A 25,594-nucleotide genomic window follows, 5' to 3' on the forward strand; every position below is an offset into this window, starting at 1 on the left:
GGGAATTTTAGCTTGATACGTAGGGTATGATCAGACCACAGGTATGCACTGTAAAGTCTCATTCAAATAATATTGCTTAAAGTGCTTAATGTTAGCTGTGTGATCATTGTGCCCGTCATTGTTAATAATAACAACTTTGTAGCATGTTTCAGTGTACAAATTCGCTTTTCTTTATCTCCTCCCTGCCCTCAAAGGCGGAGGTGTGAGGTTTGAATACAACAAATGCAATACCAACTGCTAATCTGTGCACTATGAAGTGTAAATTTCAAACCTGGAGTGCTTCTGTATCAAACATTTCATTCACTTTTCCTTTTATTGGAGCTTAGCTGAACTTCAAAAAGGATTCCACTGTTAAGGCAGCAATAATTTAATTCTCTGATTGACTAAGTTGCTCAATGAGTCACTGAACCAGGTCCTTCCAGTGACTCACTGCGATGACTAAAATAAGCTTTCATTATCCTGTGATGTAGTCTGTCAATGACTGATACAGCAAATTTCTTGATTGCCTTAATTAAGAACAAGAGGGAATTCCATGCAGTGCAGTTGTGGTGGGGTTGGTGATTCACAGTACACTCTGAAAAGAACGGCATGTGCTTTCTCCATTGTATGTTCCTAACTAAGAACTTACTTTTAAGCGTTAAAAACTGTAGTCTATCAAATACTTAGGAGCAAGGACCTACATCCAGACTAACTTTGCACAAGCAGAAGAACATTCCACTTGGACAAGTGGGGAAAGGAATGATTTTGGGCAATCCCCTTTCCTTCTGCTTCCCCCGATTCACCCTGAAAATAGGGCCTATTCCTGTGCCCCTAGACAGATGCTAGTGCACAATTGGGAAATTACCCTGGGCAATTTGTCTGGGGCACTTCCCCATATATAATGGGGGTCAATATCAATTTCTTTCCACAGGCTTGGTTCTTGAAACTTTTCTCCCTTTGAAATGTAGGGAAGTTTCTTAGGCGGAACTCCTTTATTTTGTCATGTTGAATGCCACACCTTTTGTTCATCATCAGCATCCTCTTCTGCTGAATCGTTGCAAGTTATGAAATTTACAGTGAATCCTTCCTTTTGGTCATATTGCCTTGATTCTTTCTCCAACTGAAAATTGGAGTCTTAAGTTTGGCAGTTCACTAGTGGTTGGTTTTTCATTTTCACTGAAGTATGCTACATTGCATATTTTAATGGTTTCTGTGGCAAGATCTAAAATCCTATATCCTTCACATCCTATGGAATAGCCAACAAGTGTTCCTTCCTCAGATCTACAGTTGAATTTGGTTCTTTTGACCTTTGATATATACACCTATATACCAAAGGTCAAAAGAACCAAACTCAACAGTAGATCTGATGGATGCTTTAGGCCCAAACACTCTTACAGGTGAAACTCGGAAAATTAGAATATCGTGCAAAAGTTCATTAATTTCAGTAATGCAAATTAAAAGGTGAAACTGATATATGAGACAGACGCATTACATGCAAAGCGAGATAAGTCAAGCCTTAATTTGTTATAATTGTGATGATCATGGCGTACAACTCATGAAAACCCCAAATCCACAATCCCAGAAAATTAGAATATTACATGGAACCAAGAAGACAAGGATTGTAGAATAGAACAATATCGGACCTCTGAAAAGTATACAGTGTACTGTGCTTGATTGGCCAGCAAACTCGCCTGACCTGACCCCATAGAGAATCTATGGGGCATTGCCAAGAGAAGGATGAGAGACATGAGACCAAACAATGCAGAAGAGCTGAAGGCCGCTAATGAAGCATCCTGGTCTTCCATAATACCTCATCAGTGCCACAGGCTGATAGCATCCATGCCACGCCGCATTGAGGCAATAATTGCTGCAAAAGGGGCCCAAACCAAGTACTGAATACATATGCATGCTTATACTTTTCAGAGGTCCGATATTGTTCTAGTCTACAATCCTTGTCTTCTTGGTTCCATGTAATATTCTAATTTTCTGGGATTGTGGATTTGGGGTTTTCATGAGTTGTACGCCATGATCATCACAATTATAACAAATTAAGGCTTGACTTATCTCGCTTTGCATGTAATGCGTCTGTCTCATATATCAGTTTCACCATTTAATTTGCATTACTGAAATTAATGGACTTTTGCACGATATTCTAATTTTCCGAGTTTCACCTGTATATGACTCAAAGTGGACTTGTTAACATGCCATAACTTATGTGGCATTGTTCCTCTGGCCTTTGTTTACAACCTGTTTTGCAGGTAAGTAGCAGTCATCACTGCCTCTCTCCAAAATCTAGTAGCCAAACCAGCATCTACAAGCATGCATCTCGTCATTTCCATAAGAGAACAGTTCTTTTTTTCCACCATTCCATTTTGCTCCGAGTATAAGGAACATTCTTTTGGTGTTCAATGCCCTCCTCCTGTATGAATCCTATGACATCTTTCCCATGTATTCACCACCATTGTCAGTGCAGAGGATCTGAGGCTCTCTCCCAAACGCATTGCTCACTCTTGCAAGATATTCTTTTAGTCTTTCTAGTACTTGTCCCATTTCACTTAATGGGTATGTATATATGTATCTAGAATATCATCAATGAAAGTAAGAATATATTTATTCCCTCCTGATGTATTAACTTGCATAGGTCCACAAACATCACTATGAATCAGATAAAAAGGATACTGTGTTAATCTTTCTTTGCATGGAAGAAAAGCCAACTGTGTTGCCTTTCCTCTTTTACAGCATGCACAGTTTGATTCAGTGCTGCAGTTTCTGTGAGGAACACTGCCAAGTCCATGACTCTTAAGGAGTATCTCCATCTTGAAAGACCAGAGCTCATACTCAGGACCTTGCAACTTTTCTATCATCTGGAATCCTTGTGCTGTCTCCATTTTCAAAGCTTTTCTCTTTGCTTTGCTTTCTTTTTAACTCTCTAAGCTTTTCTCTTTTATTTACTGGCTTCTGGGTCCATAACCGTTTGTAGGGAAAGAATGGCAGTTCAGTCTCCAAATAGCAAAGAAAAACAATTTGGAGAGAAAACAAACCAAGAAGTCTTGAGATAGTTCTTTAGTATTGAAGAACTACAAGGATTTGTTTTTTTTTTTTAAAAAGTTACAAATGAATGTGAATAAGCCTACAGTTTAATTTCAGCTGTAGTTCATGGCTGAAGAGAGAGACCAAAACAAACATCCATCTCTGGAGAGACAAAATGGAAACTAATGCTAGAAGAACAAAGAGGGGAGGAGTCCAGTACTTTTATCCATGACCCTAACCCTGCCCCCCAGTGGTCACTATGAGACGTTGCAGCTGAGAGCTGATGCTGCCATGGTCCTAGCTCCAACAGAACTTTGGTTTAAACCAACTAGGATGTTTACGTCAAAGCTTCATGCCAGAGCTGAGGAGGAAAGGCAGCGGGAGGAGGGAGTGCATAGAATTGGTAGATTTCAAGTCTGATCACTTAGTAGACTTTGTGCACTCAATAGTAACTGCTACTGCTACTGTTACTATTAGAATCAGGGGTGTTGCCACCATTGAGGGGGGAGTCCCTCACCCTCTAGGGCACCCAGCAATTTAACAAAGTGTCTGGGAGAGGCTGATGGGTGGCACATTCATGCCCCAATGCTGACCATGCCTCCTGATGCTGATGGGTAAGTGTCAGGAGGCATATCCAGCATCAGGTGGTGTGACCAGTGTGGGAAGCATATTAAAATATAGTCCCAGGACCACTTCCAACCTTTATGCACCCCTCATTGGATATATATGGAGAGAGAGAGAGAGAGAGAGAACGCTCTTCAGCAAAAGTTCTCAAAGCACTTAACAGAAAAATAAATAAATAGATGATCCCCTGTCCCAAAATGGCTTATGTTCTGAAAAGAAACACAAGATAGACGCTGACAACAGCAACTGCTCTCCTGGCATTGGATAGGGCCGTTTGCTCTCCCCCAACTAAATATGAGAGAATCACCACATTAAAAGGGGCCTCTTTGCTCAGTTAGCAGGGAACTAGTGTTTATGACTCAAGGAACTTCTGGTAACAGGCAAAGAGGCATCTTTTTTACATGGTGATTCCTTTTATTTATCAGGGGGAGAGTAACTGGCCCTATCCACTCCCAGTGGCTGTTGCTGGTGTCATTTTTTAAAAAAAAAAAGATTGTGAGCCCTTTGGGGACAGGGATCCATCTTATTTATTTATTATTTTTCTGTGTAAACCACTTTTGAAACTTTTGTTGAAAAGAGGTATATAAATATTGGTTGCTGTTGTTGTTGGGTCATCTGAACTGATAACCTTTTATTCCGTAAATAATTATGTTCAAACATTGGCTTGGAAACTCGGTAAAATATTGGTTTTTTCCCTAATTCACGAAATATGTTTTATAATACTTGGATATTACTTTCAGAAGGAACTGACTAGTCAGTTCTATACATGAATTTTACTAAAATATATATTCCCTTTAAAGCAAGATTTTCCCAAGTGATGAGTTGTTAAATTTGTTACCTGACCTTCTGTTCCAAGGAAAAGGGTGTTCTAATGATAACATTGAGGAGATTTCCAAATGACACAAGGAAGAGAGAGAACAAAGTGAAAGGGCCATTAAAATGATAAATGAAAAGTAGGGTTTTCTGTTATTACAGGTTATGTTCATTTTCCTTAAGGGGGCACAGGAACAGGAGAAGAAGGGCTATTTCCTTTCACTTACTGTGTAATCCACCACATTTGTACACTTTAAAAATTACCCTGTTATAACTTCAGATAAGAATTCAGTGCCAAGGTGAAGGCATTCAATCTTAAAATCCCTTATATGGTTAATTCCCTTGTTTCAGTGAAAATTTTATTTACAGGATAGCAACATAGGAAGCTGCCTTGTCCCAAGTCAGATAATTGGGCCATCTAGCTCAGTATATTGTCTACATTGACGGGCAGCGGCTCTTCAAGGTTTCATGCAGGAGTCTTCCCCAGCCCTACCTGGAGATGCCAGGAAGTAAACCTGGGATCTTCTACATGCAAAACAGATGCTCTAACACTGAGCTGCAGCCCCTTCCCCTAAGTGCAATATCTTACAGCAGACAGTGCTCACATGTGGTCACCTATCCAAATGTAAACCAGGGCAGACTCTGGAGATTAGCGGTAGCAGAGCAAAGGAAGGTACAGTCAGGTAGTGGCAGGGGCACCACCTCCACCTCGTCCAATCCACCATCTCACTGCGACAGATTGGAGGGCTGGTCCTGCTCAGGGATGCTGTGTCAGATCAGGGAGTTGGACTAGAAGAGCTCCAATTTACATACTGCTTTACAATTCTGTTCTTATATGTGCTTCATTTTCCATTTTGTTTCCCAGTCACCCAGTTTGGAGATATCATTTTAGAGCAATTTGCAACTGAGGTTTGTATCATCCTTAGTACTCTGATGTCTCAGACTTGGCAGTTTACTGCTCACCCAAACTGACAGGTTATGTATGAACAAATTAAATAGCACTGATCTCAATATAGATCCTTGGGAAACTCCACTTACCAATTTCCTCCAGTATGAGAACTATCAATTTACGCCTGCTCCCTGATTTCTATATTTCTTTATCCAACAATTCGGCAACTCTCATGCAAGATAAAGGGTTCAGGTCACACAAGACCCAAAGTCTTCTGAGTCTGCACACTCCCTCCTCGTCTCCTCCTTCCATATTAACATCCTGGTTAGCTTAAACAACAGCTCCATGTGTTGTCCAAACCAGGAACTGTTGCTGAGTTGTGGCTCTTGGAGGTTATTTCAAACTGCAGTAACAAAAGCTTAGAGATGGTTGAAATGTTGAATGTTAAACGTTGAACTTTCTTGGCAACTTACATATATGTTTAATTCAGTAGCACTGTTCCTAATCAGTTCAACACTCACATCATTAGGTCATTGGCACCATTTAGGACTAAACCCAGAATTGCTTCTTCTCTGGTTTAATGATTCGGTGTTCAAAGGCACAGGATATCTAGAAATGATTTCCTTGTGTTGTAATTTGAACTAGGATGTGCATGGAACTGGCTGGCCTGGTTTGGTTCAAGTCCAGACTGGACTCGAACCTGACCGGACTAGTTCGGTCCGGCACCCCTTAGAAACCACCCTCCCAGTCCGGTTCGGTCTGGCGGGGGGGGGGGGTTGTAAAGGTTTTTTTTAAAATAAATAAATAACCTCTATCCCCTTCGGGGAGCTTCCTCTAGGCAGTGGGGCAGGGTCCATGAAGGTTCTCTCTCCTCCCGCCGGCCTTGTTAATCACTGCCGTGGCCCATTTTAGACCCATTTTTGGCCCGTTCGGGCCTCCATATGGTGGCACGGAGGCCATTTTGCCCACCATCACACATGTGCAAATGGCCTCTGCGAGGCCTGGCATGGCCCAGGGCCTCACAGAGGCCATTTGCACATGCGTGGCAGCGGCAAAATGGCCACTGTGCCACCATACGGAGGCCTGAACAGGCCAAAAATGGGTCTAAAATGGGCCACGGCAGTGATTAATGAGGCCGGCGGGAGGAGAGGAAACCTTCACGGACCCTGCCCCGCTGCCTAGAGGAAGCTGCCCAAAGGGGCTAGAGGTTAACCACCACCCCCAATCATGAACCCCTGAACCATTAGGGGGGTTCGGTCCGCGGTCAGATCAAATGGGGCGGGGGGTTTCGGTTCAACCCCAGGACTGTCAAACTGAACCAGTTCAATGTAGAACCGAACCTCCCTTGAACTGTTCGCATATCCCTAATTTGAACATGCTTTTACCTGGTTGATGTGAGATTGGGCTTTTCGCCCATTATTGCCACAGTTTCCCTTTTGGCTGCTTCCCTGATATGCCCCCCACCCCACTCGTACATGGAGAGAGCAGTTCTTTTGCACTGGTAGTAAGAATAATCTTCAGCTGAGTTCTTATGACATTCAGAAGTCATTAAGAACAAAGGAGAATGGAGAGTGTTCAGAGGGTACCATAAGGAACAGCTTGGGAATCCATTAAATTGATATTGGCAAGACATTGATCTAATGTGAAACAAAAAAAAAAGTCTTGAGTTTTGCTATTGGAATGTAATGTGCATTTTAAGGATATTGTGAAAGTTGTGTTATTTACATAATTATAGCTGCAGATGTTTTGTTACGTTTGCAGTTTCCTTTCCAGCCCACCACAATGAAAAAAGCAAGTGCTGCACTTCCCTCACGTGGAGGATATGGAGTGAAGGCTTACATAGCATGTCCTAGCATGTCCCTCTATAAAATATCAGTGCTGGTTGCAGGCCGAAAACGTTTTGGATCACACTGTTGTTTCTAATCTCAGCTGTATTTTAATTCTCACTGAAAGATTACAACACTAAATTTAAGTAATTCTCTTTATCCTTAGATTTAGTTTGCCAACAGAAAAATTTAAAGCACCTGTGCTTTATTCTGTATCTTCTGTCACCTATCTGCTTTATTGTTGCCCTTGGGAGAAGAGGATGTGGTTTTGGAAACTCATCTCATTTATTATGGGTTGGAGAAAATGCCACAATAGTGCCACAATACTTTTTTTCTTTTCAAAAGAGGCAACCTGAAATCTGGCCTTTGTTGAGATCTAGCTTGTGGTTTAGTGAAGATCTTTGTACCAATTGTTTCCCCACAGATACCATTTACTCAGGGGAAATTGGAACAAAGAAAAAGGTAAAGAGGTTGCTAAGCTTTCAGAGGTATTTCCATGCATCCAGGCTCTTGCGTGGAATCGTACCACAAACGTCACTGTACTTACTGGATGAAGACTACCTTGGACAAGCAAGGGTAAGAGACATCTCTAACAAACCATTCTTACAGACCAGATATTGAAGACTTTCATTTCTGGACACAGCAAGTGATTTAAGCTAAGAGCACTCACAATTCCCTCCCTCACTTTTTCTGCATAACATCTGTTTGAATTTGACATGAAATAATTTAATGTTAGAGACCCAATTTAGAATTCCTATCTTATTCTGTAGAGAATGTCCTACATTTAAGATTCAGCTGGCTGAAAGGTAAACTTGAATGTAATATCTGATTTGGAATTACTTACAAATTGTGAATTTCTGTGACTTGACTAGCAAGCCAGAGGTTCCCGGTTCAAATTCCTGCTGATAAACAACACATAGTCTGGGAAAACACATAGTCATGGTAAACATAGTCTGGGAAACAACACCTATATCAAAATTTAATAATTTATTTTTTAAAAAATGTTAATGTGTTTTTTATCTATTTTATCTTTTTATGTATTTTAAATGTTTTATATTTTATATTATGTTTTAATTCCGTAAACCACCTAGAGATTTTGATATCAGGTGGTATATAAATTCAATAAATAAATAATAAATAAAATAAATTCATCAGGCAGCAGCAATATAGGAAGATGCTGAAGGGCATCAGCTCATACTGTGTGGGAGATGGCAATGGTAAATCCCTCCTGTATTCTACCAAAGACAACCACAGGGCTCTGTGGTCACCAGGAGTCGACACCGACTCGACGGCACACTTTATTTTACTTTACATATTTGATTCACCACTCACTCACAAAACGAGCTGTTCCTGACTGAGTGCCCAGTAAATGCTTTTCAGAAGCTGTCAGGCAAGATGGCTTCCATAATTCCTTATGCTCACTCTGTTGACTTCCTCCTCATTGCCACCTATTTGTTTTGGGCTCAGGCTGGAGAGCCAGCGTGGTGTAGTGGTTAGAGTGCTAGACTAGGACCGGGGAGACCCGAGTTCAAATCCCCATTCAGCCATGAAACTGGCTGGGTGACTCTGGGCCAGTCACTTCTCTCTCAGCCTAACCTACTTCACAGGGTTGTTGTGAAAGAGAAACTCAAGTATGTAGTATACCGCTCTGGACCCCTTGGAGGAAGAGTGGGATATAAATGTAAAATAACAATTATAATAATGGTGAGCCTAAGCCCAGTCCCTACCTCCTGCATATCATGATGAGAACCAGCAGTGGCTGCTATTTCACCTCTTCCTCGCTGTTTGCCCACTTTTTCCCTCTAAGGGAGAGGAAACTAGTTCTGAATGTTTCATTTGCCAATATCTGCCAAAATAAATGCTCATACAGTATGTGAACATAATATGTGCTGGGTAATTTTAATACATAGCAATGTATAGTACAATATATAAATATATCTTGGTGTATTGAAATAATATGCTTAAAGCCAATTAACACTGCTGCAATCTCTTAGTTCCAAGACTCACAAAGTAGTTGCGTTAATGATAATAGCTATTGACATTGTTATTGAATTGACTGGATTGCTAAACAAGCAACACACATAGGATTTGATGTTGGGAAGTATTCTCAAATGTTCCAAAATATAGAACATTTTCAGATATTTTGTCCAATCCAAAGTCTACCAAACATGTTGTTCTTCTAGCATTGTGGCAAAGTTTTTGAACAACACTGCCTCTGATTCCCTTGCTTTGTACTTGCCTCGGGCCTAAACAACACATGACCAATAAATATATTATGAGAGGAATAAACTTGAGCTATGCTAATATTTAAAGGATAGATTTTTTTAGGAAATAAATGAAGTGGAATATAAATATGGGTAGCTAATTCTTTCACCATCCTGATTCAAATGATTGTCTAAACCAGGGATTACCAACCCCAGATGTGATTGGACCACAACTCCTATCACCCCCAGCCACAATGACTGTAGGGTGGGGATGATGGGAGTTGTAGTCCAGTCACATCTGGGGATCCAAGATTGTGAACCTCTGGTCTATACCGTGGTTTAGATTGCCACAGTGAGCCTTGGAAATGTGAGAGGAGGAGAGTGAAAGGTTTTGCTTTCACTTTAGAACAAACCACAGTTCCATGTTGCATACAAACTTGGGGAACCACCGTTAGTTCTTTAGGATAAGTGAAAAGTTTTCCTTATTCTCTTCTCATGTGTGGTCAAGGGAAAGCCTGAGGCTCTACGCCGCTCATAAACAGCCATCTAAACTGTGATAGAGATAATTATCTGAGCTGCAATATATGGAAATAGTTTACAAACATGAGCAGAGTGCATTTCCCACATCACTGATTCATTATAGCCCACCACCTCCATGTATCTGAGGTTAGGGAGCAGGGTTTCTAAATCAGAAGGTGTGGGTGCCTTGGAAAGCTTGAGCTCAAATTATTTTATTTTATTTTTTAGGAAATTAAGTCCTGGTTTTAATGTAAAAGTATTAAGTTTAGTCTGCACATATGGTCATTATGCTTTTCATATTTACATTTTCAGCACATGTTATCCAAAGTGGGAATGTGGGACTTTGACATTTTCTTGTTTGACCGCTTGACAAATGGTGAGTTGAAAATAAACAACAAAAACCACACACTCCTATTTTTAAATACAATGCTGCTAATTCTTACTGTATTTACCTGAATCCAGGACTAGGTTTTTCCCTAAGTTCTTTGGTGTTAGAAATCAGGGGGTTGTCTTAACTTCAGAGCCCTGTTCTTTTTGGTTACATACTGGTATAACCTGTGTTCAACCTTTTTTTTTAAGGGGATAATCTTAAATTCATAGTCGCCTTCTTTTCGAGTAAATATGGTAGTAACTGCCTATAGATTACCCCTTCAGCCTTAAACTATTTATTGCTAGAGTTTTTCTGCCTGCACTTCAGTGCGCACAAATGAATAGTGGAGTTCAGAAATGCGCATAGCAGCAGTTGCATAATTAGAGCATACAATTATACAGAACCTTGTACAGAATCTGATTCTGTGTGTGTAGAATCCTGGAAAAAACTTACCTCAGCTTTCATATTTTAAAATAGGCAAGCTTCTAGCCCCCATGGTGTGAAGCAAAGATGGAAAATAGACACATTTGTAAGAGCTACAAAACCATCTGAGAGTTGTTTGACATCCTGTGTTTAGGAAGTACTAGGGGTGTGAACGGAATGAAAAATACTCGGGAGCTGGTTGCTCTGACAGAACAACCCACATTCCATCTGGAGTTTCCCAGCAGCCAATTTGGGTTCCAAAATGGCGGCCGGAATGGGTCAGGATGTTCTGGCCAGAACAGGGTCATTCCAAGCTTGGAACAGGACCCCTTTTTAAAGGGGTTCTGTTCTGAGCTTGGAACATTTAGAATGGCCCAAATTGGGACGCTCTGCATACCCCTAGGAAGTACTGGACTTTAACAAACATTGGTTTCTTCCCATAGCCATGGACTGCTGTCCCTCACTAATGTTTGTCAATATTCATTCTTTTCTCTCCAGTATTCCAGATCCTGCTAAAAGCAACTTTATCTTACCTAAAGTTGTTCCACATTTTGCCTTTGGAATAAATTAAGAAAATCAAACTATGCAATGTTTATGTTATTTTTTAAAGATGTCTTGGTTTATAAAAGAAATGTTATCTATTCCTAGCTCTTGATATTGAGCAGAGTAAACTCCTCCAAACCAAATTTCTGTTTACAGAATCTGCAGGAGTTTTGATATATCAGGAATTCTCAAATCCTTGAATCAGAATGTCAGCACTCAGAGGTTTTGCCACTGATGTCTCCCGTGAATGAGTGAAGTTGGCATGACTTGAGAAGAAAGGCAGTCTGAGGGTCAACCTAGATGTGCCTGCATTTTAAAAATTAAAAATCAAAATAGCTGCAGGGTCCTAAATCTCTCTCTCTCTCTCTCTCTCTCTCTCTCTCTCTCTCTCTCTCTCTCTCTCTATATATATATATATATGATTTAGTTCATCTGCTGATGGGGTGTGTGTGTGTGTGTGTTTATGTTTGCCGGTTAATCTAAATAAAACCTTACAATTATTATTTTTTAAACGCAATTGAATTTTGGTTATTCAGTTCAGCGGTTTTTCCGCACTATTATGCAAAGAGTCTTGATTATTCTTCAGAGCTCTTCCTCAGAGACAGGGTTTTCTTCCATGAGGAGTTTGCCAAGCTGTTCTCATTATCATTTTAAACTGTTTCTGAACCTAGGACCTTCTGCATGCAACTTATGTGAAGTACCACCAAGCTGACTCCTATGCTTAGGTCTTGATGTTGCAAATATATAGCATACAAGCAAGTTTACTTTCATACGAAGAATGAACCATGGACATAACAGATGATATTGTAGCAAGCTTAACAAGGCTGCTAATTAAGTAATTATATCAACTTGATAAAACATCTAACAGGAGTGCCTTGTTTCTTTCAGGAAACAGCCTGGTAACCTTGCTGTGCCATCTTTTCAATGTACATGGACTTATCCACCATTTCCAGTTAGACATGGTTACACTACACAGATTTTTAGGTAAGTGTCTTTTTCTCAACTCTCTGTTAGGGCTCATCTGTAGACCCCACTACTGTCACTTTTGTCATGACACAGAACAAGGAGATAACAGAGACAGTTAAGCATAGAATGATCCCCAATCATACAGCAGCGGTGCCTGTTGTGCACATGGAGACTAGAATCCTGCCTAAGGTTGGCCAGTAAGGGCTGTGCCCTCCCAGGGATAGTTCGGAAAGATTGATGTTATAGGCAAGGCTGATTGATAAAGGTGAAGGAGAGGTGCAGCCGGTTTTCTAGGATTCTTTCCTTACATGCATTTGCAAATATCAGCTTAAGGGAGTGTAGCATCACAAAGTATAATGCAGCAAACTGCAATAATATCCCTTACCCCATTCAGACTACTAGATCTCTCATCACATCCTCCTATTACTACTATAAATTTTTATATACTGCTTTTCAACATCAATCACTAACGAGCTCGACAATTTTCTTTTTGCACCACGTTAGACTTGGAAACATGTGTACCAATCCCATCATTGTACGTGTTCCAGTTCTTTAATCATTTTCAGCTAGGAAAACATTATGTTTAAGGGTTCCTCAAGTAGTTTGATATGCTTTGGATAAATACACATGGATCTTTAGAAAGACAATGAGCCCTTTCTCACAAGCAGACAAAGGGCTCCAACGGGGTGAGGGGAGGAAGCCTCGAAAAGCTTATCTCTCCCGCAGACGAGCAGGTCCCATGCCTCGGGGTGGACAGATCGGATGATCACCGGCTGCTGCCGATTGCTCCAACAGTTGGGGTGTCGAGATGCGTTGCCCCGCCCCTGGAGTTCCAATAATGCACCACGAAAGAACGCGGTGCATTATGGGGATCCCCCCTCCCCGAGTCTGCTAGCCATGTCTGCTTACAGCCGCAGCTGACAATTGTAAAATGAGGTTAAGGAAGCGCTCAGTTAAGATCAAGAGGTTAAGGGAGCGCTCCCTTAACCTCGTTTTAAAGGGCATCTTCATAGTTGGGTTTGCTGCTGTGGTGCCAAAGGGCACAGAGAAGCGTACATGGCCCTTTTTATTCCCACAATAACTGTGATATAGTTTAGTGAGAGAGTGCTGGCCCCGTCAGCTTCATACTTAAGCAGTGTTTTGAACCGGAGTCTTCTGGGTGCTGGTCCAACACTCCAATCACGGACTTCTTAATCAACTACAATTAAGAAAATATGCAGTTAAGAATATATTTGACCCTAACTTGTTTACTGCTTTCCCCACAAGCCATTGAATTCCTGCTGCTCTGTTTCTCATGCAGTACTGTAATTCGTCACTCGTTTTAGCTACTGCGCACTGGACTCCTGTCTGCACTCCTGCTACACTCCCCCACATCTCCTCTCAGCTCCGACTCTGAGCCACCACACACCAGCCTTTGTCCTCCTTGCCCGGCCAGTCACCTGACCTTCCTTCCTTTGTCAAATTTTATTAGTGCAGAGCAGCAGTAGTAGCAGCACCAGTCCTTGCAAGGCAACTTCACCCTAAGCCCCCTATGGTTGGTTGTGTGCATAGCATGGTAGCAGGTATTCTAGCGCTGACGTCTTAATGCACCATGTTCTGCACCTTCAGGATTGGGAGAGATGAGTACCTTAGCAGGACTCCCAGGAAGTCAGCTGTGAGCATTGTTGTAAAGGACGGCTTGCCTTGCTTTCAAGAATGCAGCAGAACTGAGCCGTGGACTAGTGTGCCTATTTACTCTAGTTCTGCCCCACTAAGAAAAATATCTTTCTCAAGGAGGAAAATGCCTGACAGATCATATAATACATTCTTCCTAAGTGCTGGGCTAGTGTGTTATTTCCTTGATCAGTCCTCAGTGGATTGAACTCAAACTAATACCATATGGCACAACAACCAGGTTTCAGCGGCAAAGCTGTAGGATTTTCACTTCTTATGCTAATGAGAGCAGAGAGAGCCGTAAAGTTTTCTGCCAGTTTTCCACATGAAATTTAACTATCCCAGGATTGTAAAATAGAAGCAGTGTAGGGAGTTTAAAAATACGAGAGTAAAAAAATGATAGTACAGGGAAAGAATACATGGGCTGTATTTGCTTCAATACAGCATCTCTAGAGGGATTTCAGGAAACCTGATTTTGAAATCTGCAGGGCTGATGTGATATTGGCCTGCTAGCTTAGTGAATCTGTGGTCCTTCCAATAAAGAAGTCATCTGTGGTTTCACTGCTTGGGAACACATGCACAGGAGCTTCCACACTTCCAATTTGTGGCATTTTTGTGTTGACCCAAGGTGGTGGAAGAAACACTTGAAAAAGTAGGAAGGTTGTGGAGCCTATGCTGCCACTGCATCTTGGGTTGTGCAAAAAAGGACATTTTACAGTGAATTCCCATTCCTGTAGATTCCCAGAGAGCATTCTAAAATCTTTGGTGTGGCTCCGCTGGGAACAGCAGGCATCCTGCCCTCCCAGACCAACTTTCATCATAGTATCCATGCAATCAAATGAAAGAGAATGGTCTGAAGGTATACAACTTTACTGAGAGAGCAGAATCCTCCTGCATGAACACATTCTAGACATCAGGAAGTCTTCCTTTATGTCACAAGCCACAATGAACCCCACAGTCTGCCTAATGAAGCAATTTGTTCATCTCTCTTAAGATCCAATGTCACCTGCACATCTCCATTCTGCTTGGGAATGAGACACATGAGCCAGTTCTATTGCCCAGATATCCAACAAGTGCTGTATCATCCTGAGGAAAACATGATATTTGACTAGCTCCTTTGACTTTGGGCAAACCACACTTTTGTTTCCCCTCTACCCTGCAAAAAACAAAGAACACACACAAAAACCCCAGGCAAAAATGGGGCCTCCAGCACCCATTTTTGCATCATGGGTGGTATCCAGGAAGAATAGAGTAGGTCCCGCCTGCCAGGACCAGTGGGGGTATCTGAAGTCAGGCTTAGGATTTTTATTTGGAGGGGGGCACTTGGCAAAAAAGGATTAGGAATAAGAGGGACCCCTGGGGGAGCCCTTAATGCACCTTATCCAATATAGATATAGCCTCCTCTTGAGCTGTGAGTCCAGACCATCTGTTGGGTGGGACAAAAAAAAGCACTGAGGCTTGTAGCAAAGTTCATCCTATTTGACAAATGGCAAGGTCATCTTTCCATCCCTGACTTTAGAAAGAACCACCTCTAGAGGCTCTCTAAAGAGTCTGGATCTAGACCAAGGAGAGTTAGCTAGTCTGGCCCAGCACCATCCCATAATTATTCAACCAGACGTTCTGCTTAGCCACAGTTCTGGCTGTCATGGATCTGCCGTTTTCTTTAAGCCAAATGTGACTGCTTTTGGAATAGTCTCCCAAAGTAGTCTCTTCCACCCAGAGGTAGACCGCTCAAGAGAAGACCAAATTAATGACAGACGCCCAGAAGGCAGCAGCTGAGCTTCAAAGGCCCTGTGCAGAACAGCTTCCACCCTTTTGTCCCATGAATCCCAAGGCCCCTCTCCCACACCCACAGGAATAATGGATGAGGAACTCAGTGTCACCACAGGCACGTCAGCCACAGAAATCTGAAGTAGCTCCATGGCCCCTGCTGGGAGAAAACAGAATTTATAAGCCCAATGATAAATCAGACAAGCTTTGGAAAGCTTGACCCATTCTGCTTACAAGGCCCAGTTAAAAAATTGGGAAAGGGAACTGTGAGGGGAAGGTTTGGAAGATCTCTGGGGGGAAACTGCCTTCACTCCCTTTCCTGGAAGGGCAGCTGCCTGCTCTAGCAACTTAGCCACCTCTTTGTGAGCGGCATGTTTAGATTAGCAAGGTAAGGAACAATCTGCATGAAGATTCCTGTCCTGAAGGGCAGAACCTTATTCAAGCCCAGCCCTCTTTGGATATTAGCAGCACGAGCTGGGAGGAAGTCCCACCACACTGCTGTCACTCTTCCCCTCCTGCCCAGTGAACACACTTATGGAGTCATTTGTCTGAAGGGGGAGTCACCATCCGCGTATTCACCAGCGAGTCCATGAGCAGCAACCTCGATTGATCAAGGCCTCCCCCTTCAGAAAAATGGGGCCATAAGCATGTTTGGATAGGAGGGGTGAGTGACAGTGGGGTGTTGGGACTTCCTACCCACTTTCCCCAATGTAAGCATGACTGCTGCTCACACTGATAATATCTGGAGAAGACTGCTGTCTTGAGAAAACTCCCTATCCTCTTTAGTGTCTAATGGTAAGGAAATATCAGACTACTTTGGAGAAGTAGTGCATCTATACCCTTGTGTGTCTACACCCCTCTCTATGGGTATGGATGCATTGGAGGCACCATATTCCCCTCGGGATGAAGCCGCTCTGGGAAGAGCAGAAGGTTTCAAGTTCCCTCCCTGGCTTCTCCAAGATAGGGCTGAGAGAGATTCCTGCCTGCAACCTTGGAGAAGCCGCTGCCAGTCTGTGAAGACAATACTGAGCTAGATAGACCAATGGTCTGACTCAGTATATGGCAGTTTCCTATCTCCTATCTTCCTAAGGGGGGGGCATGCCTTTTGGGCCTTTCTTCATAGCAGAACCTTTACTCTACTCATCATAGGAAACTGCCTTCTACCAAGTCAAACCAGTGGTCCATCTAGATCAGTATTGTCTGCACAGACTGGCAGCGGCTTCTCCAAGGTTGCAGGCAATCTTGAAGATTGCAGAAGATTGCATCTTCAAGATTTCAGTCCAATCTTGAAGATGCCAGGGAGGGAACTTGGAACCATCTGTAAGTAAGCATGCAGAAGCTCTTCCAGAGTGGCCCCATCCACTGAGGGGAATATCCCACAGTGCTCACACATGTAGTCTCCCATTCAAATGCATACCAGGGCAGATTCTGCTTATAAAAAGGAGACAGTTCATGCTTGCTACCACAAGGCCAGCTCTCCTACTCAGGGTGAAGGAATGAAAGGAGAGGCAAGGGATGGGTGTGCTAGGGGGGCAACATTGGCTATTTGGATAATTGGCCTCTGACATGTCCTTACTTATCAGGGCCTTAGCCCATAGCAAAAACTGGGGATAGGCCCAGTTCCAAAAAAACACACCAGGTAATTGATGGAGTTGGTCTAGTAGGATTGGCTGTGCACTCTCTGTGTGGCTGTGTATGCACCAGTGTTTGACACGAAAAGCGCAGTTAACATTCGTATGGCTTCTCCCAGGCAAATGCCACTCTCCTCCATTGTGGGCATGTGTGTCATGGTCCTCTGCCTACCCTGCATGACGGCGAAGCAGTTAGGACTAGTGCCCGTGCTCCCGGAGTGCACGTGGCTTGCTGCTTTTCCTGGTACTGGATACAGTGGCACACATGAGCAAGGCTGCTTCCAGCTGCCTGAGCACTTAAAGGCTTGCTGGCTTGCCACCACTCTTGGTGCTGGATGCTGGAGGCAGCCAACAGAGGCGTGGAGTGTTTAGGCCTCCCATTCTTGGCTTGCTGCCACTTCTGACACTGGACATGCTCCCTCCAACCTCACTCTCAGCTGCAGGAGTGGTTGAAAGCAGGCCGTGAGACACTGCCATGATCCAGATCTCTTGGCTGATAAGGGATTTCTTACCATTGCAGACGACAGACAGAAAGGGTGGGGATAACACTCCCCAGCTCCCACCACCATTTCAAGAAAGGGCCTAGTCCCTCTCTAGGATATATTGGCTGGTGGGGTGGGGAGAGAAAAGCAAATAGAAGCACAAAAAGCTGAGCTCAGCAGAGCTCCAGAAAAAAACTGCCAACCAACCTGCTCACAAGGCTGGGCCAGTCAGGATAGCAGGGCGTTCTCTCACCCTGGGAAAGCAAAACTGAAAGCGGACCCTGCTTGCTGTTTTAGGGGAGCAGCCCTCCCAAAGGTTTTGAAATGCCCTCTGGGAGTCCGAGGAGATTGTATTGTCCACACTGGCTCCATTGTCACTTCCTGCAGTGCAAATGCTTGGAGGATCCATGCAAATTAGCCTCATGGTATCAGGTGGTTTGCAGAAATCAAATATGCCTGAAGAGCTCAAAATTCTACAGCCACAGTATAATCTCTGATAGAGGCAGAAGCCCCTTGACATATGGATAGAATAACTCAGATGACTAAGAAGCTGACCCTTCCTTCTTGCTATTTTAAAGCAAACTACAAGTCTGTGCCAATGCATTTTAAGAGGGGTAAAGAATAAGCTAGCCTTTTCTCCTCTTCTGTTTCTAGTTATGGTGCAAGAAGATTACCATAGTCAAAACCCATACCACAATGCTGTTCATGCTGCTGATGTCACACAAGCTATGCACTGCTATCTAAAGGAACCCAAGGTAACTATCCTTTTCCACTGAGAGTGTCAGATAACTTTTCCATGATGAATACTGAATCCATTCAACTAATAAAAGAAACACATCCAAGATTGCACTCCTCAAAAACTATATTTAATTGCACTTGAAGCAGTGAAACATCTGACACTAACTGGCTGAGTTTGTGGAGGCTTTGAATTCTCTGTTGCTCCAGGGTCTAAACAGTTTGTAGCCCAGCTTCTGTAAGGGAATGGAGAGTTGTCCGTTTGGCTGAGGATAACCACCCAACTCCACCTCCCCTGTGCACATACAATATGAAAATGGTCTGAATAAAATAATAGTTTCCTACTTTGTATTTGTGGATCTGTGTGGGCTTCATTGTGGGTATGAGAAGAAACATCTCTCATATTTCATATAACATGACACTGTATTAAATTTCCCATGGTACAGCTTGCTAACTGCCTCACTCCTCTGGATATTATGCTTGGGCTACTGGCTGCAGCAGCACATGATGTAGACCATCCAGGAGTCAACCAACCATTTTTGATAAAAACCAAACACCATCTTGCCAGTTTATACCAGGTGAGAATGCCTCTGGTCATGCTCTATGTTATTCTATTGATTGGAAGCTGAGACTAACAATTCAGGGGCAGTTCACAGGACTGTATTGCAAGTGGCCACTGCCTGCCCACTAATCATTGGCATGCCACAGAATCATTCCAGTCATGGATTAGGCAGGGGCCAGGCCAAATTGTCATGTGCACTTGTGCCATACAGTTCAGAGCTATTATTCATCATGAGCACAGTTAAAACATATTGACTGGCCCACAGGTTACACAGGCTTAGGAGGATGGGGCAAGATCTGGTAAAATCCCTCCCAGCCAGTGTGGTGTAGTGGTTAGAGTGCTGGACTAGGTCCGGGGAGACCCGAATTCAAATCCCCATTCAGCCATGAGACTTGCTGGGTGACTCTGGGCCAGTCACTTCTCTCTCAGCCTAACCTACTTCACAGGGTTGTTGTGAGGAGAAACTCAAGTATGTAGTACACCGCTCTGGGCTCCTTGGAGGAAGAGTGGGATATAAAATGTAAATAATAATAAAATAATAATAATAATTACAACAACAACAATAAAATTCTGGCATCCCAGGTCCTTGGGAAGGACTCGATGTCTGGATAAAACAAACCAGTCAATAACACCTGTCTGACTGTGTAAAATAAAATAATAATAATAATAATAATAATAATAATCTATTCTGCTATCCCCTGGTATTGCTATGTTGATTATTTTGACTTGTTTTTCTTTCTTCTCGACAATACACCAGATATAACTGTAGTCGAGAAGAAAGAAAAACAAGTCAAAATAATCGACATAGCAATACCAGGGGATAGCAGAATAGAAGAAAAAGAAATAGAAAAAATCACCAAATACAAAGATCTACAAATTGAAATTGAAAGGCTGTGGCAGAAAAAGACCAAAATAATCCCAGTGGTAATTGGCGCCCTGGGTGCAGTTCCAAAAGACCTTGAAGAGCACCTCAACACCATAGGGGCCACAGAAATCACCATCAGCCAATTACAAAAAGCAGCTTTACTGGGAACAGCCTATATTCTGCGACGATATCTATAACAACAGCAACAACATTGACAATAAAATTCTGGCATCCCAGGTCCTTGGGAAGGACTCGATGTCTGGATAAAACAAACCAGTCAATAACACCTGTCTGACTGTGTAGTGTAAAATAAAATAAAATAAAAAATAAAATAAAATAAAATAAAATAAAAACTAGCAGTGCACAAGGTTTGCCTCACAGTGCATTATGCAGAGAAGGGAAGGAGGACAGTATTTTAACTTCTTTCCCTCCCCCTCCCTGCGAAAAACCCATTTTGTTGACAGGAATATGTTCCCTGAGCACTGTGATGAAGGGAAACCAGCAGTGGTGGTGGTAAGGTGTCAGACTAGGACTGAGATCAGCTATGAGGTTTACTGGATGACCTTGAACCAGTCTCTGCATTAGCTAACCTACCTTACAGGACTGCTTTGAGAATAAAAGAGTTGTGAGCTCATTTGGGGGAAAGGTAGGATGAAAAAATGTAAAATAACTAGTTTTTTTTAAAAACTCCTTATAGCTGCAAATGTATGCTTGAAAATATGATGGCAACATTTCCAGTGCCCAACAAAATTTCTCCCCATGGATTAACAAAACCAGAATATATTGTGCAAAATAAAAGAAATTATAGACGTGTTAAAAAAGCATAATTTTTTAAAATTGCAAGGTTCAGATTTACTGGTTACACAGTTTGGACCGTCTGATTGTAGAAGTTTGACTCTTAAAACAACATACCAGAACTGCCCCCCCCTCCACGCACACCTCTAGATGTGGCTGCTTGGTGGTCATGATGTTGCAACTATAATAGACTTATTTGTGTGGGAGAGAAAATGCAGATGGAACAAGAATGCAGAAATGGTTCCAGCATTTACATGTTTTCCTTTAATGAGGGATACATGATAGCATTTTGATACCTCTTGAGACTTACATAGCTGTAAGGAAAAGATAAAGTGTGCTGTCAAGCCGATTTTGACTCCTAGTGCCCACAGAGCCCTGTGGTTGTCTTTGGTAGAAAACAGGAGGGGGTTACCATTGCCTCCTCCCGCGCAGTATGAGGTGATGCCTTTCGGCATCTTCCTATATCGCTGCTGCCCGATATAGTGCACACCTCTGAAAGGTGCACCCAGCCATGGAAAAGTAATACACGAAACAACACAAGTCCTTATTTTTGTGTCTCAAGTGTCTTACTATAGCCACTGATAGCACCAGGAATTTATTATAATAGTAGAGATTACTGTATTTACTAACTTGGTGTTCTTCATTGTAAGGCCTGCTGAACAGTGGCGGCTCTCATCAACCTTAAGTGCAGCTTCCTGAGTAATTGTTTATTTGGTCCTTTCAATGAAATTCAGCCCCTTGGCCCCAATACCATCTTGGAAGGCACACACAAAGTGTTGGGAAATATAGTCTTTCCTAGCATTTTATGGGTAAAACTCTCGGGAGGACTACACTTCCCAGCGCTCTGTGCACACCTTCCAAGTTGGCGCCAAGGTCAGCAGGGCTCCTTTTATCTTAAAGCATAAGACAACCCTTTTTGGCATCTATGGACCCACCCAGATCCTCAAGTATTACCCATAGAGCCCTAGCCCATTTTTGTAATATGGCTTCAGTAACAAATAGAAGAAAAAATAGTACTGTACTCAAGGTAGTTATATTCCAGAACTTTATTCTGACTCACAAGGAAGCAAATAAAATTAAGTGCAGCAAAGATTTTTCACAGACCACCTGGACCAACCCTATAGAACACCTAGGGGCTCCATGGAACCCAGGTTAAGAACCCCTGTCAAAGCCCCCTGCTTCCCACCAGTGCTTGGAAAAGTGTAGCACTGTATGGAGGTAAGTGTGGTGGGAAATGGCTCTCTGATTGAAGGGTTGTTTTTTTTGTCAAAGTGGCTGTTTAAAAAAAAAATAGTGATGATCACTGTACTAGCTAGTCTCCCGTTGATCAATGGCTGTTGGGGTCATGTTGGCAGGGAAAGAACCACATCATTTGCTTGACCACATGGGACCTAACTACCCAGAAAGGGCTCTCATACTATAATAATATATAGTTCTCCCTGTACACTTCCACTTGTGTAGAACTGCTGGCTTCAACGGAACTCTGTCAGTGTTCCTAATCTGTGATGGTTCACAATGGAATTCTGATGTTGTTATTAACTTTCTGAAAGAACAAAGGATTCTGCTTCTTAAATCCTTTTTTCTCCAAGAGCTGTCAATTGTGTAACAGTCCAGCCTTCTGCCCTAAGATAAAGCAACAAACAGGGCCATGAGAGCCAAGGCCATGCTGAGATAGCCCATGTCTAGCTCAGCTTACAACAGTTTTGACAAGACACAGCCAGACACTAGATATACAGCTGTGATTGGAGGCATTACTCTAGAGTCTGAATGTCACGATTCCTAAACTGAATGAGAGAGAAAAGTCTTAGAAAATTGCTCTGTTAAGAAAGTCCTCTTTGATATTCAGTTGCTTAGTTGAGACTGTTCTGACATCAGACCAGATCAGCCATTTTGCTGATACACATGCATCCTAGGTTTGTGAAAATGCTGGTTACAAATAGAGCAGCAAGTAACACTAGATGCTATACACTGCAAAAGTATATAGTAAGATGAGTATTGCATGAATAATTCTAAAAGAAAAGGTGTCATTTTCTAATATAAGCAATCATTTATGCATGATGAAGCCGCCTTTCTCAACCTGAAGATTTCCAGATGGGAACAGCATGTACCAATCACCATAATTTGCCTTCCAAAGTACAAAGATCTGATTCAAGCCTTTAAATGTCACAAGGACAGCAGGGGAACCTTAAACAATGATTATGACAGGGACCTTGGAATCACTTCTCCCACTACGAAAAATGCCTGGTTATCTTGGGCAGACTTTGCCTTTCACACTCTGTAAAACATGGAAACCTATGTCCTTGTTTTCCTGTGTGCTTTTCTTTATGATTCACCAACAAGAATCGGTGGTGGTGGTGGTGGTGGTGGTGGTGATAGAAGATAACTATCTATATGACTGCCCCATAAATTGTTCTTTGGACAGCTCACAAAACAATAAGACAACAGTAAAATAAAACAGAGTTAAAATGCATTCAACCAAACAAAAGCTACCAACAAATATAACTAAAAAGCCAAAAACATTTCAACACATTTTAAAATCCTGGGTTTTTCACCCAAGAAGATGTTTAAATGAGCAGTGATGGTGCCAGACTCAGGGGTGGGGGGTAGGATCCCTTCCTGGCAGCCTGCCCTCTACCCCTTCCTGCTGATCGTGAGAAGAGGCTCTATATGTTCCTATGTGGACTTTAAGGTCCTCTACAGAGGCCCTGCTCTGAGTGCTCACTCCAAATAAGCAGGATGCCACCACCAAAAAGGCCCTCTCCATAGTCACTATGTGCCTTACCTCATTTGGTGGGGGCACTCAGAGCAGGGCCTCTGTAGAGGACCTTAAAGTCCACATAGGAACATATAGAGCCTCTTCTCACGATCAGCAGGAAGGGGTAGAGGGCAGGCTGCCAGGAAGGGATCCTACCCCCCACCCCTGAGTCTGCCAGCCACAGCTGACCCACAATTGGGAAAATGGGGTTAGGAGACCACTCACTTTCCTAACCCTGTGTTGAGGGGAGGCTCCACAAGCAGGTTTGCTGCTGTGGTGCCGCTGGGATTGGACACGATCCCGGCAGTTCACACACACGTGCAAAACCAGGCTGGGCTCCCATAGCCCAGTTTTGCATGCCCGTGTGAATAGCCGCATAGAGGCCATAAATGGTCCCAAGCCATTTGGGGTTTTAAAGGTGAAAACCAGCACTTTAAATTGGGCCCCCAAACAAGCTCATATTATGCTTTTAGTGCCAAAAGTAACCCATCAAGATATCTATAGCAGCATATCTGTTACTTGAGGGCATATCATGCTGTAAAACTAAGGAGAGCCTTGCCCCCTGCTCAGCACTATTTGAGGTATTTAATCAGAGCTATATTCATAGTCCTAACTGGTGGGTTGGTCTGGGGAATTGTGCATGCAGCAGCCTTTGGCAAGTTTCCTATGTAACTAGGAATATATACACATAGAAGTCTGCTTTTCCATGCATATGGTCCCTCACTGGATCAGGGTGAGAACATTATTTTAACTGTAATTCTTCCTTCTTTAGAACGTCTCTGTATTAGAAAACCATCACTGGAGATCTACAATAGGCATGCTTCGGGAATCAAGGCTGCTTGCACATCTGCCAAAGGAAGAAAGGTAAGCCCCAATCTCTGGAAAATGGCCTAACATGGCTACAAAACAAGTTGTTCTAGTAAAAACTGATCTGCCTACTTTCCTTTCACTATCCCTACAACTGGACTAAATTTGGTCCAAATTGGTTAGTCAGTTCACTATAATAGCCCACTTGCATACACCTCAAACATTCATGTCTCTGCCATCTTGAACTGAGGTGGATGACATCACCACCAAACTATGGGTTTGAGGTGTCCCTAGAACTGTACCTGATTTGGTCCAAATCGGTTCCCACTTGTGCCTCAAATGCTCACATGTCCACCATCTTGAAGCAGGGTGGATGATATCATCACAAACTATTTTATTTATTTATTCATTCATTCATTTATTAAACTTCTATACCACCCAAACTTTCGTCTCTGGGCGGTTAACATATAACAATTAACATACATATAAAAAGTTAAAACAATGCAACAATTTAAAATCAGCCATAAAATTAAAAACAGACAGTTTTAAAAAGCTGGGAAAGCTTGGGTGAAAGGATGAGTTTTCAGATTTATTTATTTTTTAATTGCCAGAGATGGGGAGGATCGTATCTCAGCAGGAAGCACATTCCACAATCTCAGGGCAGCAACTGAGAAGGCCCGTCTCTGTGTAGCCACCAGATGAGTTGGCGGTAACTAGAGACGGACCTCATCAGATGACCTCAGTGAGCAGTGTGGCTCATAGTGAAGAGGACGCTCTCTTAAATATTATATTATTATTATTATTATTATTACATTTATATCCCGCTTTTTCTCCAAGGAGCCCAGAGCGGTGTACTACATACTTGCATTTTCTCTTCACAACAACTTAGAAGAGGAGAGTTGGTCTAGGAGTTTGGTCTAGGAGAGGAGAGCTGGTCTTGTGGTAGCAAGCATGACTTGTCCCCATAGCTAAGCAGGGTCTGCCCTGGCTGCATCTGAATTGGAGACTTGATGTGTGAGCACTGCAAGATATTCCCCTCAGGGGATGAAGCCGCTCTGGGAAGAGCAGAAAGTTTCAAGTTCGCTCCCTGGCTTCTCCAAGACAGGGCTGAGAGAGATTCCTGCCTACAACCTTGGAGAAGCCACTGCCAGTCTGTGAAGACAATACTGAGCTAGATAGACCAATGGTCTAGGAGTGTGCCTGAACCGGTTCGGAGGCCATGCTGGAGGCCTCCGAACCGGTCCGGTTCCGAGCCGGTCCGGCGGCTCGGCACGGAGGGGGGTTGTAGCTTTAAGAGCGGGGGGGTAGTACTTACCCCCCCGCCGCCTCTCTTCCCCCTCCGGTGCTGTAGTT

At 42.8% G+C, this 25,594-nt stretch overlaps 1 protein-coding gene across 5 annotated transcripts in view; it reads left to right on the forward strand.

Annotated features, from left to right (window-relative positions):
• The window catches only part of PDE7B (phosphodiesterase 7B), a 284,498-nt gene that overhangs the window by 236,404 nt on the left and 22,500 nt on the right, over positions 1–25,594 (forward strand). For all 5 annotated transcript variants that reach the window (XR_008314665.1, XM_053288557.1, XM_053288552.1 and 2 more), the window contains 6 exons: positions 7,586–7,737; positions 10,197–10,260; positions 12,109–12,204; positions 18,377–18,477; positions 18,904–19,035; positions 24,207–24,298. Coding sequence is in view for 4 of the 5 variants with exons in the window: in XM_053288557.1 (XP_053144532.1) it covers positions 7,586–7,737; positions 10,197–10,260; positions 12,109–12,204; positions 18,377–18,477; positions 18,904–19,035; positions 24,207–24,298 (637 nt within the window). In the remaining variant the exon portion in view is untranslated. The remainder of the gene's footprint in view (positions 1–7,585; positions 7,738–10,196; positions 10,261–12,108; positions 12,205–18,376; positions 18,478–18,903; positions 19,036–24,206; positions 24,299–25,594) is intronic.

Source organism: Hemicordylus capensis, chromosome 1 (assembly GCF_027244095.1).
Source record: "Hemicordylus capensis ecotype Gifberg chromosome 1, rHemCap1.1.pri, whole genome shotgun sequence".
NCBI classification, from domain to species: domain Eukaryota; kingdom Metazoa; phylum Chordata; class Lepidosauria; order Squamata; family Cordylidae; genus Hemicordylus; species Hemicordylus capensis.